This window comes from Aspergillus udagawae, assembly GCF_001078395.1.
Source record: "Aspergillus udagawae IFM 46973 DNA, scaffold_7, whole genome shotgun sequence".
Taxonomy (NCBI): Eukaryota; Fungi; Ascomycota; class Eurotiomycetes; order Eurotiales; family Aspergillaceae; genus Aspergillus; species Aspergillus udagawae.
Genome location: NW_025091270.1, coordinates 1,094,584 through 1,112,098, shown reverse-complemented (window position 1 = coordinate 1,112,098; position 17,515 = coordinate 1,094,584). Strand labels below are relative to the sequence as shown.

Here is a 17,515-nt window from a genome sequence, read left to right as displayed (position 1 = left end):
TCAGACTTTCTGAGTAGCAAAAGAGTTCAATCGATACTTTGAAGAGGGCACCGCGACAATAACGATTTGCTGGGTGTCAGCCTTGAGGTCTTTCCTCCGAAATCTAGACCAATTTATAGAGAATGTCTCCAAAAGATGCCAGATGAAGAATCGGGCGAATCCAGAGTGGGGATTGTAGGGAAATATAAGCAGAGAGGTCAACCTCCCTTTTGATCAGAGCGGGGGGGCGGACATTCGCGTGTGGTAACTCAAAGGGCCAAGCCCGGGCCACTCGGCGAGTCCCCAATTCGGACCTTCCGAAGTTTGAGACAACCTTTTTTGGTTTGAGCAAAGGCATCCGCTCCAACGTTTGGAGCCAGATCTGTTCAGCTTCAGAATTTATTCGCGCAATGGAGGATCTTTATGATGAGTATGTCATACGGAATTAAATATTTATGCAAATAGATCTCAACTAACCTGGCTCTAGGTTCGGCAATTACATTGGAGAGCCTGCGGACTCTGACGAGGAAAATCAAGATGAAGATCTGAAGCCGCAGGCATTTGCTTTTGACGAAGCATTTGGGGAGGAAGAAGAAGAAGACCAGAATGCAGATCAATTGATGGAGGTTGATGGTGTGTCATATTTTCGAAGCATTACTACCTCACTCGTTCTGACTTGGTATGCAGAAGGCCCTTCGAATGCGGTCGTCCTACATGAAGACAAACAATATTATCCTAGTGCAAAGCAAGTCTACGGTGACGAGGTTGAGACCTTAGTCCAAGAGGAGGACTCGCAGCCACTTTCGCAACCCATAATCGCTCCCGTTCAGCAGAAGAAGTTTTCGATCGAGGAGGCCGAGCTGCCACCCGTTCATTTCTCGCGAGAGTTTATGACAGACTTGCTCAGTTTTCCTAATCAAATAAGAAATATCGCGCTTGTTGGCCATCTTCATCATGGGAAAACAGCTTTTATGGACATGCTTGTGACGCAGACGCATGATCTGACAGAGCGTCTGGAGAAGCGAGCAGGCAAGCGGAAAGAGGAACAGCTCCGCTATACCGACATTCACTTCTTAGAGCGAGAGCGGGGTCTCTCTATAAAGTCGGCACCTATGACTTTACTACTCCAGAACACCAAAGGAAAATCTCATCTTTTCAATATTATTGACACTCCCGGCCATGTGAACTTCGTGGACGAGGTTGCCACATCGTCTCGGCTTGTCGACGGAATTGTGCTGGTTGTGGATGTTGTCGAAGGCGTGCAAGCAAATACGGAACAGATCATTAAGCACGCCGTGCTGGAAGGTCTTCCCATAACGATGGTCGTGAACAAGATGGACCGGCTGATTTTGGAGTTGAAGATTCCGCCGAATGATGCTTACTTCAAGTTGAAGCACGTGGTCGAAGAGGTAAACACTATTATCGAGAGGATTCTACCCGGACAAGGGGAAAGGTATCGGCTGAGCCCTGAAAAGGGTAATGTTGCCTTTGCATGTGCCTCCATGGAGTGGTGTTTTACCCTACAGTCTTTTGCCAAAATGTATGCCGAAACTTATCCCCAAGTCGAAACGTCTGACTTTGCTTTGCGTCTTTGGGGAGATATTTTCTTCAACCCAGGAAGCCGAAAGTTCACTCGGAAAGGAGTGGAAGAGAATTCCAAAAGGACCTTCGTTCAATTCGTCCTGGAGCCTATTTATAAACTCTACTCTCACACCATAAGTGAAAGTCCAGATGACCTGAAAGAAACGCTTGCGGCTGTGGGTATCAACTTGAGACCGTCGCAGCTCAAGTCAGATGCAAGGGTGCTACTCAACATGGTCTGCCATGAATTCTTTGGTCCTGCGACTGGTTTTGTGGATATGATCGTACAGCATATTCCCTCACCAGTAGAAGGAGCCCAAAGAACACTCGACAGATACTATACCGGCCCTCTTGATACGAAAGTCGCGGCCGCCATGGCAGCCTGTGACCCTGATGGGCCGCTTGTCGTCCATGTCACAAAGCTCTTTACCAGCACAGATGCTACCAAGTTCCATGCGTTTGGGAGAGTCATGAGCGGGACAGCGCGCCCTGGTCAGCCGGTCCGCGTGTTGGGCGAGGGCTATACACCTGAGGATGAGGAAGACATGGTCACAGCAACTATATCGGATACATGGATTGCAGAGACCTGCTATAGCATCCCGACCAGTGGTGTTCCTGCGGGAAACTTCGTTCTGTTAGGTGGTGTGGACAATTCCATCGTCAAGACTGCCACAATCGTTCCCTTGCGGCTGGAAGATGACGAGGAAGCATACATCTTCAGACCTGTTCGGCACATGACACAGTCTGTCTTCAAGGTTGCTGTTGAGCCGGTCAACCCATCAGAACTTCCCAAAATGCTCGACGGGTTGCGCAAGATTAATAAGAGCTACCCTCTCATCTCAACGAAAGTAGAAGAGTCCGGTGAGCACGTGGTCTTGGGAACCGGAGAACTTTACATGGATTGCGTGCTCCACGATCTTCGAAGACTTTATTCGGAGATGGAGATCAAAGTGTCCGACCCAGTCACTCGTTTCTGCGAAACTGTCGTTGAGACTTCGGCTATCATGTGCTATTCTATCACCCCAAATAAGAAAAATAAGATTACCATGATTGCGGAGCCTTTGGATGATGGGATTGCCGAAGACATCGAGAGCGGCAGGGTCAGTATCAAAGATCCAATCCGCAAAGTAGCGAGGTTCTTTGAAGACAAATATGATTGGGACAAACTCGCAGCTAGAAGTATCTGGGCTTTCGGCCCTGATGAAATGGGACCCAATATTCTACAAGACGACACCCTACCATCGCAAGTGGACAAGAAACTACTTGGAAATGTCAGGGATTCTATCACCCAAGGTTTCAGCTGGGGCACGCGGGAAGGCCCTCTTTGTGAGGAACGTAAGTCTTCTTTTTCTCTTTTTGTTTACTCGGTCGTTCTTTCTTTCTTCCCAACGATGTCCCCCCTCCTTTCTCCTCCCTTCGAACTTCCCTTCCTCTTCTCCCCTCTCACAACCCGCGTTTTTCTTCCTGTGGAGGCACTTCCTATATTTTCAAACCATGACCAGACATGAAGACTAATTTGGAGGCAGCAATACGAAACGCGAAGTTCAGGCTCACAGATGTATCTCTTGCCGACCAGGCTATTTACAGGGGAGGTGGCCAGATAATCCCTACGGCTCGACGTGCCGTTTACTCCTCCTTCCTCATGGCATCACCTCGCTTGATGGAACCCATATATTCTTGCACCATGACAGGGCCTGCGGATGCTGTGGCTTCAGTATATACAGTGCTCTCACGCAGAAGGGGTCATGTTCTGTCAGACGGGCCAATTGCTGGGACACCGCTGTATACGGTGCAAGGCTTGATTCCGGTTATTGACTCTTTCGGGTTCGAAACGGATCTCAGAATTCATACTCAAGGTCAAGCTGCGGTCAGTCTTGTGTTCGATCGATGGAGTGTCGTTCCAGGCGATCCGCTGGACCGCGAAGTCAAGACAAAGCCACTCGAGATGGCGCCCGCGATGGCCACAGCGAGAGATTTTGTATTGAAAACGAGGAGACGGAAAGGTTTGGCAGAAGATGTGACAGTGAGTAAATTTCTGGAACCGGAGCTCTGGAAAGGTCTGAAGGAAAGTGGCGTTTTGGATTCGTGATGGGCCCGTTCCCTGCTCAAACCGAATGAGAACGGCATACCACAAGTATCGATCTATTATGTAGACGTAATGTCGAAAATCTGTGAAATAACGTATTGTCGAGTCAAAGAATAGGCCTGCGAACGCCACAATCTGGCGACACTGCGACGGAAACCTGAACTGGACACGCAGGTAACTTCTGGTTACTGGCATGTTTCCAGCATCTTGGCGATAACACCCATCAACGTTCCGTTTTCGAGTGCAGCTGCCACTCTTTCCTTATCACCAAGTTGCTTGTTAACTTCATCGGCAGTACTATGTGTTCCCTCCTTGATTCGCACGTCCACACGGAACCTGGGCGGAAGTGACTGCTCGAGCCGCACACGTACACCGAGACCGATAACGGTAGCCAGGCTACAGTGTGTGATTGTGGGGGTTATGAGGACTGTGACAGTGCGAAGAGGGGATCCGGGTACATGGGGAAGAGATGGCTTGATCAGAATATCTGCGAGTGAGACAACAGCTAGTGATCCCAGCGAAATTGGATGTTCTGGGTCAGATATGGTTGAGACAAGGTCTAAGAAATGATTAGCCATACATTCATGACTTAGTTCTTCCGAGTGCAGCCAAGACGGGACAAATCAAGAAGAAACCATTCACTTCTTACCAAAAATCTCTTGTTCGTCTATAGGCTCATCTGACAGGTCATTATCATCTTCAGAGTCTGTGTGTGAAATCAGGGAGAAGGAATCGCCCGACTGCCCAAGCGACTGAAGAGTGGAACTGAAAACATCAGTTCCATAAGCATAGGGCTTCTGCGGCGCCTTGGGTAGCCGAGTTGGCAGATCAGCGGCATTCAGGATTATCGGATTCGAGTTCTGCATTTCAGAGGCCATTTTTTTGTATCGGCAAGCCTGAGACTCGCCGGTTTCGTAGCGTGGAAAGAGTATGCTAAACTGTCAGCATTTACTACAGAAGAAAGAGTGGGGGAGGCAATTTTATGTAGTCTAGCCATTCTTCCACCAAAAGCTAGGTAGTTGCCAAGTTTCACCCCACCAAGTAGTTGGATAGATAAGAGCCTGCAAGCCTGCGAGAAAAAGTCTGCCACACCGGAGTAGATATCTACTATCTACTAGTCGACCAGTGACACAGGGACCCTGGTTCAAATCAGAACTGTGAGACCAATGAATTGGTAGACTGCACAAGTGTTATTTGTGTTGGTTACTCTAGACCTTGGTGGTATTGTGCAAAAAGACAACTCAATACATACATACTGACGACTATTCATCAGGTCATGTTCCAGAGGATGTTGAATCCATCATAGAGCGTCTTGTAGATGCTTCTCCAATAGAATCACATTACAGTTGAAGTCTTCTTTCACGTATTCTAGGTGGTTGTCTTCAAACCGATATGATGGCTATCTAGCCTTTGCTGCGAGAGGATAATCTCGATGTATGTTTAGATAGATCCTCCTGTTCTGTTGGAGCAAAACCTGAGCATGGCCCAGAGATGCCTCGACTAGCTTACCTCGAGATAAACAAGAGTAGAAATCAATAATGCACTGTACTCGACCTTCTCAAAGCAGCGCGGATTTCAAGGTTCCTAATATCCACCTTGGGTATTATTATTACTTACAATCTACCTACAGAGTAAGTGGTCTTGGACGAACGGGTATGAGGTTTTTATTAGTACTCCGTACTGAGCACTAAATCTACCCTTATCGGAATAATCAGCATTACCATTACCCCCTCAATACCTTAATCTCTCGGGTAGACTTGAATCACTCAATAGGCTTTTTTCCGCCCGCCCACATCTCTGCTGCACCCTCCACTCTCAAATCACGGATGATCATTTGACCAATTTCTACTAGACTAAGGAAGGTACCTATAGGGTATCTACCTTAGCATCTGTCTACCTCCTGAGCTCTGCCTCTGGGACTTGGTTCGTATGCAGCACCCCGCAGAACCTCGACAACCCCAGAAATATTTAGTGTGCGTGGCCAAGAGTTAGTAGCTGAAGTTCAAGCGCAGGCAAGTAGCAGAGTTGTCCTTCCATCATCTACATAATACTCAGAGTACCCTATCAATATGCTCATGTGGAAATTTGCATTGTCGCCGATCCCCTAGTCTAATCCTCTGATCCGTATCTCACTGCCCCTCGTTACCTGAATTCTCAGGTACTGCAACCCCTGTGGCTTTTGTATTTCTTGGCCGCCTGCCTGTATTGATTAGCCGTTGATCCCGACCTCGATCTTTGCTGCTGAAACCTGTCCGCTTTCGAAGACCATCTTCAATTGGGTGCGATGTCTTAAGTCAGGCTCGTGCACCTCCTTTGTCATCTATTATCAAGGAACCCTCGATGATACGCTGATGGTTTTGGACGACGATGCAAGCTGAGTGGGCCCTGCTATCGTGTTCCCGGTCTGTCTTTCATTGAACGGCCTGACATCCTACATCTCTCTACTATCCTTCAAGGAGCAATCTCAGCATCAGCTATCTGGTTAGTCGCAACAAGATACCTCCTGCCCAGTCCATCGGCGTATCCTGGCATATGCCTTGCGCCATTGAAGCCCCACGAGCCTCAAATTATTCCTTGACATTTTTTTCTTTTGGTACAGGGAGGCAATGGTTTTGTTTCATCGGTTGAATACATACTTGTAACTGCGATCTTGCACCTTTATCCTTTCGCCTTTCTCAAATTCCTTCTGGTTGAACAATAACTAATGGCCAAATAAGGGTACCTGCAGTGCAAATCTCAGCTACTGTCATACTATTCTCTACCACGTCAGCGCCTTAATGTCCGCAATTATTTCCTCAAGCTCTGATGGTATCCTGTACCAGATAAGGAGAAAGAAGTTTTATCATTTCTTTAGACCTTGCAACGCGTCCCGCAATTTCGAGAATAGCAGATCAAATCGCCTGGCATAATTGTTGAGAAGCCGTCGCCTCCGCACACTCAGGACAACACGCTGGCCACTGTTTATACATAGTTGCGGCGAATCTGCCGTGATACAGGGTTTTGGAGAGACAGGGAAGAGGTCATCTTATGGTTCTCGGCCAGATGGTCACTGATTCCGATTGTGAGTCTGTTTCATCCGGGCCGAATCGTTCAGGTCATGCTTTTGCTGACGTGCTCTCGTAGTGCGCTAGTCGGTTTCTGGCTATATCAATTCCCTCGTTCTACATACGAAACGCATGGTCCAAGCGATTATACATCGAATGTGACTGTGGAACTTCATCACACTAGTCATACTCTTCCATTAGCTACAGTCTCACCTGCCGAAGCTAGGGCCTTTGGTGATTCCGTTATCTGTCGCTGATTGATACAAGCAAGGCGGGTCTTTGCGGATAAATACTCACACAACAGATTTACTGCTTGGTCACGAGCGTAGACGCTGTGACTACTGGACTGAGTTGCCTCCACCTTTACGGCCTGATTGATCCACATAAAACAAGCATCACAATGCAAGGCTACGCTTTCTCGCCTTCGAATGGTCCTCCCAGAGAGGGGCACAAGAGTAAGTCGCCCTTTTGGAAGATCTTTTCGTCAATTCAGATGAATAACTTGCTCACAATGTAGACTATGTATTTGTTGATGAACATAATAGGCACAAGCGGCTGAAAGGTTTGTCATTCTTCTCATCTTTTTTTATATCCTCTTTTTACCTCCGGTCCCCACTTCAGTTCTGAACTATAGGCTGAGCATCGTTTGTTCCGGTTGTTGACTTATGCGTTGCTAGTAATGCGAGCCTGCAATGGCTGCAGAAAACGGAAAATAAAGTGTGACGCTGCCACAACGAATACCTGGCCTTGCTCAGCCTGCACTCGGTTGAAGCTCGTATGCGTTCCTCCTACCATTGGACAGGATAGCGACTTCCAGTCGGAGCAAGGTCTTGAGGCAACTTCAATGGGCTCCTTAGGAGCTTCTCATGCGACTTCAGCCTCGCATTATTCCTATACAATGCCTCAGAGTTTTGGCGCTGGACTCCAGCCTACTGCTGGAAATGGTCAGTCTTATAGCGACGGTGCCGGAATCATGTCTCAATATGTCCCCACTGGTCCCACCCAACACAATATCTATGAAGTACGATCATCGCATTTACCCGTGACAAGCCATTCCTTCCAGCATGCCCAAGTATTTCCCGCCACTCCAAATCATGGTCTTGACAACTCGAATACTGGCATTTTCTCGGACGACGATCAATCTACTGCCGAGAACCTTAGCGAGGTTCTGGGGGAATTGAAAATCGACGAAACTGGTATCGGTAAGATTGATAGCGTCAGTCCTTTGGCATTAAGAGAGAATGCTGATATTGCAAATCAAGCACCCTATATCCGACAACAACGAAAAGAGCGATTGGAAGCGGAAGCTCCAGTCCAGGATGAAATTGAGGAAAGACTGCCACCTCTAAGCACTGGGGCGGGCTCCACCATCCGTATCCCCCCGGAGCTAATGCCCTCGGATGACGAAGTGATGAATTACTTCAAGATTTACTTTAACGATATACATCCTTACGTTCCTGTGGTTCATCGGTCTCACCTCTACTACCAATGGCAGAATGAACGGAGTTCCATATCTCCTCTACTCCTCGAAGCACTTTTCGCTTGTGCCGGCAGGTTATCAGACGATCCGGCTCAGGGCGCACAGTGGCTCGCATTGGCAAACAGTAAGTTAGTCACTTTGTATGCGTTGCATGGAGCACAAACAGTAAATAACCAAAGCTCATACAACGATAGGACATGAGTCCAGTTTCATGGATGTACCACGATTAAGCACGATTCAAGCTTTGCTTTTGCTATTGAAAGCTCGAGAGTCTCTGCCAAAGAAGGGTTATTATTATCGTTCGTGGCAAACTGTGAAAACAATTGTGTCGATGTCGAAAGATTTAGACATCCATGAACATTACAACACACACGCACAGGGCAGACCTTGTGAGATGGATTCAGTGGAGTGTCTTGTGCAGACAAGAGTATGGCAAGCCCTCTTGGTTGTCGAAGTGATGATCGGTGCACCACAAGGTATGTCTATATCCTCTAATGTGACTTCGTTGGCTTTGACTGCTTTGACTGATCTCGTTAGGTCGATCGGATTACGGGGTAGATCCAGAGACCGTAGATATGCGGCCCACTCTAGATATCGAGGGCCTTGACCAGTTCGAAATCGACCGCTCGAGGCAATATGCATACTTTGTCAGAAACGCCTATCATATCCGTTTGATCACCGATATATATCACAAAATCAAGAAGCAGAAAGACTGGGGAGCCAATCCTCGATTTGTTGAAAAAAACCCCCTATTTACAGATTGGCTCCAAAGCCTTCCTCAAGACTTACAGATTAATTATCCTAGCGATGGCTCGCCGCCGTGGATACCCTCACATTTCGTGGGAAATATGCACTCGCATTGCCATCTCGGCATCATCTTACTACATCGACCACAGTTGTTAGCGTCCAAGTCTTTTGCGGCCGGCGGAGGATGGAAGATTCACATGGCGTTGTGCTACTCCTCCGCAAAAAGCCTGTGTAGGCTTCAGGAAGGTATCTTAGACCGGTTCGGCCTGCGCGGTCTACTGTTCATGCAAAGGGGTATCAATTTCGCAATATACTGCATTCTGACGTGCACTATGCTGCATCTGGTACGTGTAACGTGATCGTGCTATCTGGTACTGCATTAACTCTTCCAAGATTGCTATTACATCCCCTGATCCTCATTTTCATACGGATGCGAGGGACTACTTCACGCGACACATGCGTATCCTTGAGAAATGTTCTTCGGCTTGGCCTATGCCGGAAATACAGGCACAGATTGACTCCCTGCGGCTCGCGTTCTCCGCTGACATCAATCGCCCTTTTGAACTCAAACCTACATTTCCTTACGGGAGTCCCTCGGAACCGTACCATCCCAGCCCACCACTTGGGTCAAATTACCATGCTCAATTGAACCAGGTTCCAAGTAATGTGCAGAACAGAGTGTGTTATGCTTACCCAATGACCCCTCCAATCTCGGCTGGTACTGAGGACTCAAAGCCTGACTCATGTCAGCTTCAACCATTGGGAATGCTTGCACCGCACCCACATCACAGTCATTCGGTAGATGCTCCCTTAGTTGACGAAAATAACTGGGATCCCACTCGAATCATAAAGTATGTACTTCCCTGCCTGTTTCATTGTTTAAGAGTTGTTTGCTGACGTCTTCATCAGCCAATGGGACCTAGCATTCCCTGCCGGCCCGTCAAATGTGAGCACAAACTCGCCACCGATGGGCATAGACCATTCTACACAAGGAACCACTGGTGTATCGAACCAGTTTCCTGTTCACTATGAGACACATACGAAAGTCTCTTCGATCGCAGCTTCCCAACCTCTTCCTCAAACTCAGTTCAATGGACCCCCAGTCCTGTTCACGGCACGTGACTGGCAGCAGAGCGTTGCTAGTGTATATGATCCTAATGGCTTGAAGCGGAGGTGGGCACACTCATTTGATACTGGCGAGCAGAGTAACACCAAACGTCAGCGGTAAAAATCCTTGTGCTCATGTTCAATATGCTTCACCCACCTTCTTGGCTCATTATCTACAAACGTTTCATTTGAGCCTATAAGACGAATGTCATGGAGGATCGTGGCTTATTGGTCTCGTTCTCTCATTATTGGAATAGTACCTCTCTCACCTCTAGGCCCTGCAAATTGTAGGGCCACGGCTCCTATCATACAAGGCCGAGAGGGTCAGATATGCAGAGATTAGTGTGTCGACTTGCCAGCCTTATGGTCAACACTGTAGTATATAATTTCTGTTTGACCACAAGACATTTCATATAATACGGTAGTAACATGGTATGGTGGTAACTGGCATACCAGTCTCCAAAGTCCTAGATGTACCTAATGCAATCAAAGTCTGTATAGATCATTGTTCTTAGGAGAAAAACTCAATGCATAAGCTTAAAAACCTTGCTTGCATCGAGAAAGTCGCCAAATTGGGCTACAGAAAATGCCTGCGTATATGGACACCGGCCGGAAACAAATCATCAACCCTTCATGCTCTCGTCATAAGGGGATAGACAGGACAGATATCAGATGGAAAGCCGTGAGAAGAGATGATAACGAACTGCCATCCAACTCGGGTAAGTGAGAAAGCAGTGTCAAGAATATCGAACTGGGTCACCAAAATGAATCTAAGCTTACTAAGTCATCTGTACTTAGTTGCGCCGACAGATGCCAATACGTTCCTCCCGAGAACGGACAATTCTTGCTTTGTCTCCGGGTAATGGTTTCAATTCATCATTCGGGTCGATGGCAGTATGATTCAAGGTGCTTTTGACGGATTCATGCGCGTGGGCTTGAGTTTCTTCTCTGTGCTTGCGAAGCCGCAAGTCCTCAAGCTTTGCGACGTCTTCCGAAGTGATTGCGATAGCTGTAGGCTTGCGACGTAGCATTTTGGAATGTACACTTCAGGCAACTCCAAAGAAAAAAACTCAGATCTGAGTGGACTGGACACCACGTGATTGACACGTGATGAGTTTTCAATTCACAGCTACCCGTTTGTAATCAAATACAATACTCAAGAAATTTCTCATCATCGCCAAACACAGCGCGCAAAATGTTCCAAACGAAGTTGAGGTTTCTGGCGAGCTGCCGTGACCGGACGCCAGTTAATGGAATCACTACCTCTGTACGATACTTTACGCTCTCCCATCAGCAGGCAAATAATCACTCCAGTCAACGAAGTACGTGAAGAATATAGCGTGATGCACTGTTCCCAGTACGGTATCGTTTATTTCTCTTTTCTGATATTTGTGTCTTGACTGTACAGATCATCGCAATGCAGCAACTCTAGCTGAATCTCGGGTTTCTGCGTCCTCTTCCGCTGCCTCTGGGACAGTCAGTCATTCAAATGTGAATGTCGCTTCTCGTCGGAATTCACCCCAGCGCGTGATTGACGCAAGATCGCTCGCTGTTCCGAAGGCCGGCAGTCTACCGTCCAATATTATTCGGAGCCCCCGTTTTCAGAGATCTAGGACTGGAGTGCAAACTCGCGGTCGTAGATCCGGAACTATACATCGCACGCAGACTGCCGTACACAAGGGGCGGAAGCAGGGTAATGGGAGAGCACAGCGAAAGCGCACAGACGTTGAGGAGGTGGACGAAATCTCGCAGGCTGAGGTTGAAGAAGCATATGTCCAACTGTCCAAGGCATCCGTGCCTGCTCCTATTCGCTATACACCGCAACCCCCTGAGGCTAATTTGACGGAGACTTGGCCATCTTTACCGACAGGCGTCACTGCCAGGACTGCAGGAGTTGTCGAAAAGCTTTCTTGGCTGAGCGACCGCTTCCCGAATGGCTATGTGCCCCCTCATGAACTGGGCAAGCGACTTTTCGAAGGACGAAGCGTCCAATTTTTCAACCAGGATGAAAAGAATAATGCTGTGGCGGAGGCGCAAAAGCTTGCACGAAAACGTGCCGATACTCTCTCACAGAGAAAAGGAGATCTTGTGGAACCTGAAGATGTGGGTTTTAAGCAGATGAGTGCCCTGGACAAGAGAGCCTTGGTCGAAAAGCTTGTGCAAGGAAACTACCCAAAACTGGAGACAGTATTGGCCGATAAGCCATCTGTCCTTGCTGGGGTTGTGAAGAACCTCAATAATAATGAGACGTACCGGACTGCCGGAAAGAGTTCGCAATTTATCTCAAAAATCGAATCACTTCTTGCTTCAGGTCGCCCTGCATCCGCGAAGAGAATCTGAAAGCGTGCTGATGAAGGACGGCTCCGGACTGAACTGATTTCTCTTGCTTCAACTCCTATCAATATCCAGTGGCTACATTTTCTTCGCTTGTACCTATCTTCTGTATTTTTAAGGGGGAACCATTGGCTAAATATGCGACACTGGGAGCGAGTAGAGCTAGCATATTCGACAAAATAATAATCTGACTATACTCGTTCTAATGTCTTTTTTGCAGCATCAAACAATTCTTTCACCTCTTTCTGTCCCTTCTCTGCTAGCCGTTCCATGTGGTCCTGAGCTTTGCGAACGTCATCGGGCCTGGCTAGTTTCTTCTTCTGCATATCTTGAAGGCGCTTATGACTAAGACTCCTCGATTCGCGAACTGCACCAGCTGCCTTTTCCATGGCCGCTCTAGCAGCAACCACGGTCTGTTCACGTAATTCTTTCGTGGGCGGCGGAATCGATATATTCAGTTGAAGAATATTATGAGGATCAGGTTGTGGTGTTAGAGACAAACCGGAAGAAAGAATCGCAGAGGAGATCGGCTTCATATGCTAGGACGAAATTATTATTAGCGACCCTGAGTAGACGCCACGCGAGCTCAACAATTGGTTTGGATCTGACCGAAGTCCTACCTCTGCCTCTGAAGCCAATATAGTAACCATCCGCCCTCCCTTGGGAACAACCTGCGCCAGCTCACCCAGTCTTATTGTTTCCTTGCCTCCTTTGCTCAAAGACACTCGCAAATCTTCAAGTGCTTCCGTGTTGAAACGTCCACCCATGCGTAATTTGGAAAGCTCATCTTTGAGTCGGGCGACCGCAGCCACGATGCCATTTTCTAGCGAAGAAAGATCATAGGGATCTTCCGACAAAATGCTCGACTCTATGTTTGCCCCAGTGAGTTTCTGGGGCTTTTCTTTTTTCTTGCACAGAGAGGCAGAGTTAGAGAAGCTTCGAGTTGAGAGATTGAATCGCTTAGAAGGAGTCGGGAACCGCCAGGGTTGAGATGCGTCAAGCACGGCTGGGCTGAAATTCGCAGAATAAAAAGATCGAGGAATGTCAGAAAGAATTGAGAGCCTTTGTACCCGCTGCATCTTCTAGGATCTGCGTAGATGGTGAGCTGTTGGAAGTATTATTTGTAGCAAAAAAGTTGGGGATCTTAGGAATCAAAAACATACATGCTTCATCGAACACTAGCGCAAGGCCAATCAGAATATGATACCATTTTAAGCACACAAAGCACCTTTCCCGAGAAATAGACTTAACAGGCCTTTAATGGTGAAGGTGGAGTCATTATTCCAGTTTACTGATTAAATAGCAAAGGAGCATATGTATGGTTTGTATAAAGGGGAGTAAATTTTCACTGCCTCAACACCGCACACGTAGCGAGTCATAGCTTTTGACATCACCTATGATGTCTACCATATGTCTAAGCCAAAAAACAAATATTAAATTCGATAGAAGTACTAGGCTCATCAAATCATTAATTTCTTCCCCGGACGGATTTCATCTAATCTAGAATGAACTTTTAGATAATGTGCACCAAATCAAGGGACACAAGACATGAAAAGTGAAAAAAGAAAACGGAGGAGAAATAGAGCACATTTCCGACATTTCCGTACATGGATCGTTGGATATGGTTGTAACAAGCCCTAGAGACAAATTTTGATCTCTCCAAATCGCAAGGAAAGACATCCGCAGGGAACGGTAATACCGAGGTAGAGAACGAGACGAGTGACTGAGTGATAACAACTCAAGAAAGTTCGTAGCATTCAGATTACCGGGTGGCCATAGCCTTGGTGATGAGTCTCTTGAGCGCGAGTTCCTTCTTCTTGAAATCCTCAGGGGCAGAATCTTCAATCTCAAGTTGAGCCATAGCGTCACTCAGTGCAGACTCGATCTTTTCCTTGTTGCCGCGCTTGAGCTTCAGGGACATGGTAGGGTCTGAGATGATCTCTTCAACGCGAGAAATGTAAGATTCGAGCTGCTGACGAGACTCAAATTTCTTCGTAAAGGCCTCGTCGCTCGACTTGAATTTGGCAGCGTCTATAGCAATGTTAGATTTGCTTCTTTTAAAGGACACAGCGAGACAACGCAGTTAACATACCATCAATCATCTGCTCAATTTCCGTGGTGGAGAGCTTGCCGACGGCGTTGGAGATAGTAATGTTGGCGCTACGGCCAGAAGACTTCTCCGTAGCGGTGACCTTAAGGATACCGTTGACATCGACCTCGAAAACAACTTCGAGAGCGGCCTCGCCAGCCTTCATGGGAGGGATAGGAGCAAGAGTAAACTCGCCCAGGGAAGTGTTGTCTGCACAGTTCGTGCGCTCACCCTGATAAACTGGGAACTGAACGGTTGTCTGGTTGTCTACAACAGTCGTAAAGGTGCGCTTCTTGATAGTGGGGACGGTTTGACCGCGGGCAACAACGGGGGCGAAAATATTGCCCTCCATGGCAACACCAAGGGAAAGGGGAACGACATCCAGAAGGAGCAAGTCCTGAGTGTCAGCCGAGGTGGCCTTACCAGAAAGAATGCCAGCTTGCACAGCGGCACCATAAGCTACGGCCTCATCTGGGTTAATGCTCTACACCAAGGTTAGCTTGAGGACACAACCGGCAACGTTGAAGGATTGATGTCAACTGACCTTCTCAAGCTTCTTGCCGTCGAAGAAGTCACTGAGGAGCTTCTGGATCCGAGGGATACGAGTGGAGCCACCGACGAGCACAATCTCATCAACCTGGCTCTTCTCCAGGCCAGAGTCCTTGAGAACTTGTTGCACTGGCTCGAGGGTGCCAGAGAAAGACTTAGCGTTGAGATCCTCAAAGCGGGCACGAGTGATAGACGAGTTGAAATCCTCTCCATCGAACAAAGAGTCAATCTCAACAGAAGTCTGTGTGGCGTTAGACAGTGTACGCTTGGCACGCTCGCATGCCGTTCTCAAACGGCGAAGAGCCCTGGCATCGCCTGAAAGATCCTTTCCAGTCTTCTTCTGGAATTCCTTCTTGAAGTGTTCAAGGAGGTTAGTGTCAAAATCTTGTCCACCGAGATGAGTATCACCGGCTGTGGCCTTAACAGTGAAAACACCTCCTTGGATGTTGAGAAGAGACACATCGAAAGTGCCTCCACCAAGATCATAGATCAGGACATTACGTTCCTTTTCAGACCTTCCGGAGCCGAGTCCATAGGCGATAGCGGCAGCAGTGGGCTCATTGATGATGCGGAGAACATTCAAACCGGCAATGGCACCAGCATCCTTCGTCGCCTGACGTTGGTTATCGTTGAAATAAGCTGGCACGGTGATGACAGCCTTCTCGACCTTCTTTCCAAGCTTGGTCTCTGCGACTTCTTTCATCTATCGAATCAAAACATGTCAACGATGCACGAGAAGGATATATTAGGTAGATCGGCGGTATACCTTCATCAAGACCATAGAAGAGATTTCCTGGGGAGAAAACGTCTTGGTTTCACCAAGATATTCAACCTCGACAACAGGGTTGCCGCCCTGGTCAACAACCTTGAAAGGCCACGACTCGATATCCTTCTTCACAATGGGATCTTCATAACGCCGACCAATGAGACGCCTAGGTTTGTAAATAAAAGAAGCTTAAATGGGAGAGGTAGACAATGCAAGACTTGCTAGGTCCTCACTCACTTGATATCGAAAATGGTGTTCTTCGGATTCATAGCCGCCTGGTTCTTGGCTGCCTCACCAATCAAGCGCTCTTTCTCGGTGAAGGAAACGAATGACGGGGTTGTGTAACTACCCTGCTCGTTGGCAACTGTAGGATGAGTCTAAGTCAGTGCCTATTCCTGCCGAATCTGGTGCCTTCGAAAAACATACTGATCTCAACGTTGGTGCCTTCATAGTTGGCGACGCAGGAGTAGGTTGTGCCTGGACGAATGCATTAGCAAAACTCAATTTCTTCGTGAAGAGCGTGTTACGGTAGATGGGTGAATTCTTAATAAAGAAAAAAAATAAGAAAGAACGAAAAAAAAATCAGATGCCTTACCAAGGTCGATACCGATGGCGCCTTCGTAGACTTCGTCCGACATATTGCTTTCAATTCGCACTGAATATCAACAAAGAAAAATTGAAGAAAAATGCAGAATATGAATTGAGAGCACCTAAGAGGAGGTAGGAAGAGTTTGGGGGGGAGAGAGGATAAGAAAATTGAACGAAGGGTCAGTGTGGGAGCGGTTGATCTTTTAACTCCGAACCCACTTCGCCTTTTTCAATTTTTTTTTTCCAATTTTCTTTTCTATTTCGCCTCCCGCCGACTTTTCTTTTCCCTCTTTTCCCCAATTCAGCCCCATGGTTAGAGAAGAAGATTCGAATGTCAACGGCCATGGTTATAGTAATCTCAACCATTACCGAGACTATAAAAATTTTCAGTCAATTTTGTCAAGTACCAATGGCAAATACTTATTGAGATCTGAGCTATTGTTCTAATACATACTCTGTAGTACGTGAATAGATTCAATGTCTACTATTTAAAAGATTCATTGGGTCCTGAATATGGTCTAGTTCGTATTTTTCGATGCCCTCTGCAGCTTGTGACCACATTCAAGTTACTACTTAACCTCTCTTGCTACCAAAACCTCTTGCTTGAAGATAGGAGTATGAGACTGTGCAAGCGTGATGGAAAGGCAATTTTATATTATCCAATCGATGTTATTATAGATAAGGCAGTGCCTTAAAAGACTCGATCAAGTATATTACAGAGTGCTTGAGGATGGTTAGGTACCTTAGACAAAGAAAAGCGGGATATCCACAGTGTATGGACGTCTTTACCAAAGAGGAAGAAAGATAATTGATAAAGGTAGGAATCAACTCTGGCGTCGTATTTAGGACAGCCGGCATTTACGCTGCCCCCAAAAGTCGTACTATAAAGACTTGGCTGTTAGCTACCTACATATGTATAACAACCACTACTCCCATGTCCTGTACATTGTACCTTTAGCGGCAGTTGGCACCCTGTAGAGCACAACACCATTATACCTAGTACCCCTCGGAGCTACTAAGTCATGACCAAGTCCTACATCCTATGATGAGAGGGAGGCTCGATTGGAATAATAAAAGCTGACGTTAGGGAGAAAAACATTCCATGACATCCTCTCTTTTAATACTTTTTCGGAAACTTAAGTAGAGCTAAATCTTTCAGAGAGAG

General features: G+C 47.2%; 7 protein-coding genes across 7 annotated transcripts; 3 read left to right on the top strand and 4 right to left on the bottom strand.

The window, feature by feature from the left end:
- Positions 1 to 389: 389 nt before the first annotated feature.
- Positions 390 to 3,649, top strand: Aud_009055 (116 kDa U5 small nuclear ribonucleoprotein component; the record flags this gene model as incomplete). The annotated part of the gene is made up of 4 exons (XM_043293918.1): positions 390 to 409; positions 467 to 612; positions 667 to 2,895; positions 3,087 to 3,649. The coding sequence occupies 4 exons, from the start codon at positions 390 to 392 to the stop codon at positions 3,647 to 3,649; spliced, it is 2,958 nt and encodes a 985-aa protein (XP_043149853.1).
- Positions 3,650 to 3,831: 182 nt separating this feature from the next.
- On the bottom strand, positions 3,832 to 4,524 carry Aud_009054 (iron-sulfur cluster assembly protein CIA2; the record flags this gene model as incomplete). Its single annotated transcript, XM_043293917.1, has 2 exons — positions 3,832 to 4,205; positions 4,296 to 4,524. The coding sequence occupies 2 exons, from the start codon at positions 4,522 to 4,524 to the stop codon at positions 3,832 to 3,834; spliced, it is 603 nt and encodes a 200-aa protein (XP_043149852.1).
- Positions 4,525 to 7,090: 2,566 nt separating this feature from the next.
- Positions 7,091 to 10,145, top strand: Aud_009053 (Zn(II)2Cys6 transcription factor; the record flags this gene model as incomplete). Its single annotated transcript, XM_043293916.1, has 8 exons — positions 7,091 to 7,145; positions 7,208 to 7,252; positions 7,368 to 7,892; positions 7,953 to 8,294; positions 8,365 to 8,646; positions 8,708 to 9,261; positions 9,311 to 9,768; positions 9,827 to 10,145. The coding sequence occupies 8 exons, from the start codon at positions 7,091 to 7,093 to the stop codon at positions 10,143 to 10,145; spliced, it is 2,580 nt and encodes an 859-aa protein (XP_043149851.1).
- A 673-nt stretch (positions 10,146 to 10,818) lies between these two features.
- Aud_009052 (CDC26 family anaphase-promoting complex subunit) lies at positions 10,819 to 11,055 on the bottom strand (the record flags this gene model as incomplete). The annotated part of the gene is made up of 1 exon (XM_043293915.1): positions 10,819 to 11,055. One exon carries the CDS (start codon positions 11,053 to 11,055, stop codon positions 10,819 to 10,821), a length of 237 nt encoding a protein of 78 aa, XP_043149850.1.
- A 164-nt stretch (positions 11,056 to 11,219) lies between these two features.
- Positions 11,220 to 12,364, top strand: Aud_009051 (uncharacterized protein; the record flags this gene model as incomplete). The annotated part of the gene is made up of 2 exons (XM_043293914.1): positions 11,220 to 11,346; positions 11,433 to 12,364. The coding sequence occupies 2 exons, from the start codon at positions 11,220 to 11,222 to the stop codon at positions 12,362 to 12,364; spliced, it is 1,059 nt and encodes a 352-aa protein (XP_043149849.1).
- A 185-nt stretch (positions 12,365 to 12,549) lies between these two features.
- Positions 12,550 to 13,437, bottom strand: Aud_009050 (ribosome-recycling factor; the record flags this gene model as incomplete). The annotated part of the gene is made up of 2 exons (XM_043293913.1): positions 12,550 to 12,897; positions 12,979 to 13,437. The coding sequence occupies 2 exons, from the start codon at positions 13,435 to 13,437 to the stop codon at positions 12,550 to 12,552; spliced, it is 807 nt and encodes a 268-aa protein (XP_043149848.1).
- Positions 13,438 to 14,120: 683 nt separating this feature from the next.
- hscA (putative Hsp70 chaperone (HscA)) lies at positions 14,121 to 16,400 on the bottom strand (the record flags this gene model as incomplete). The annotated part of the gene is made up of 7 exons (XM_043293912.1): positions 14,121 to 14,389; positions 14,451 to 14,931; positions 14,992 to 15,699; positions 15,763 to 15,928; positions 16,000 to 16,126; positions 16,189 to 16,239; positions 16,358 to 16,400. 7 exons carry the CDS (start codon positions 16,398 to 16,400, stop codon positions 14,121 to 14,123), a joined length of 1,845 nt encoding a protein of 614 aa, XP_043149847.1.
- Positions 16,401 to 17,515: the final 1,115 nt, after the last annotated feature.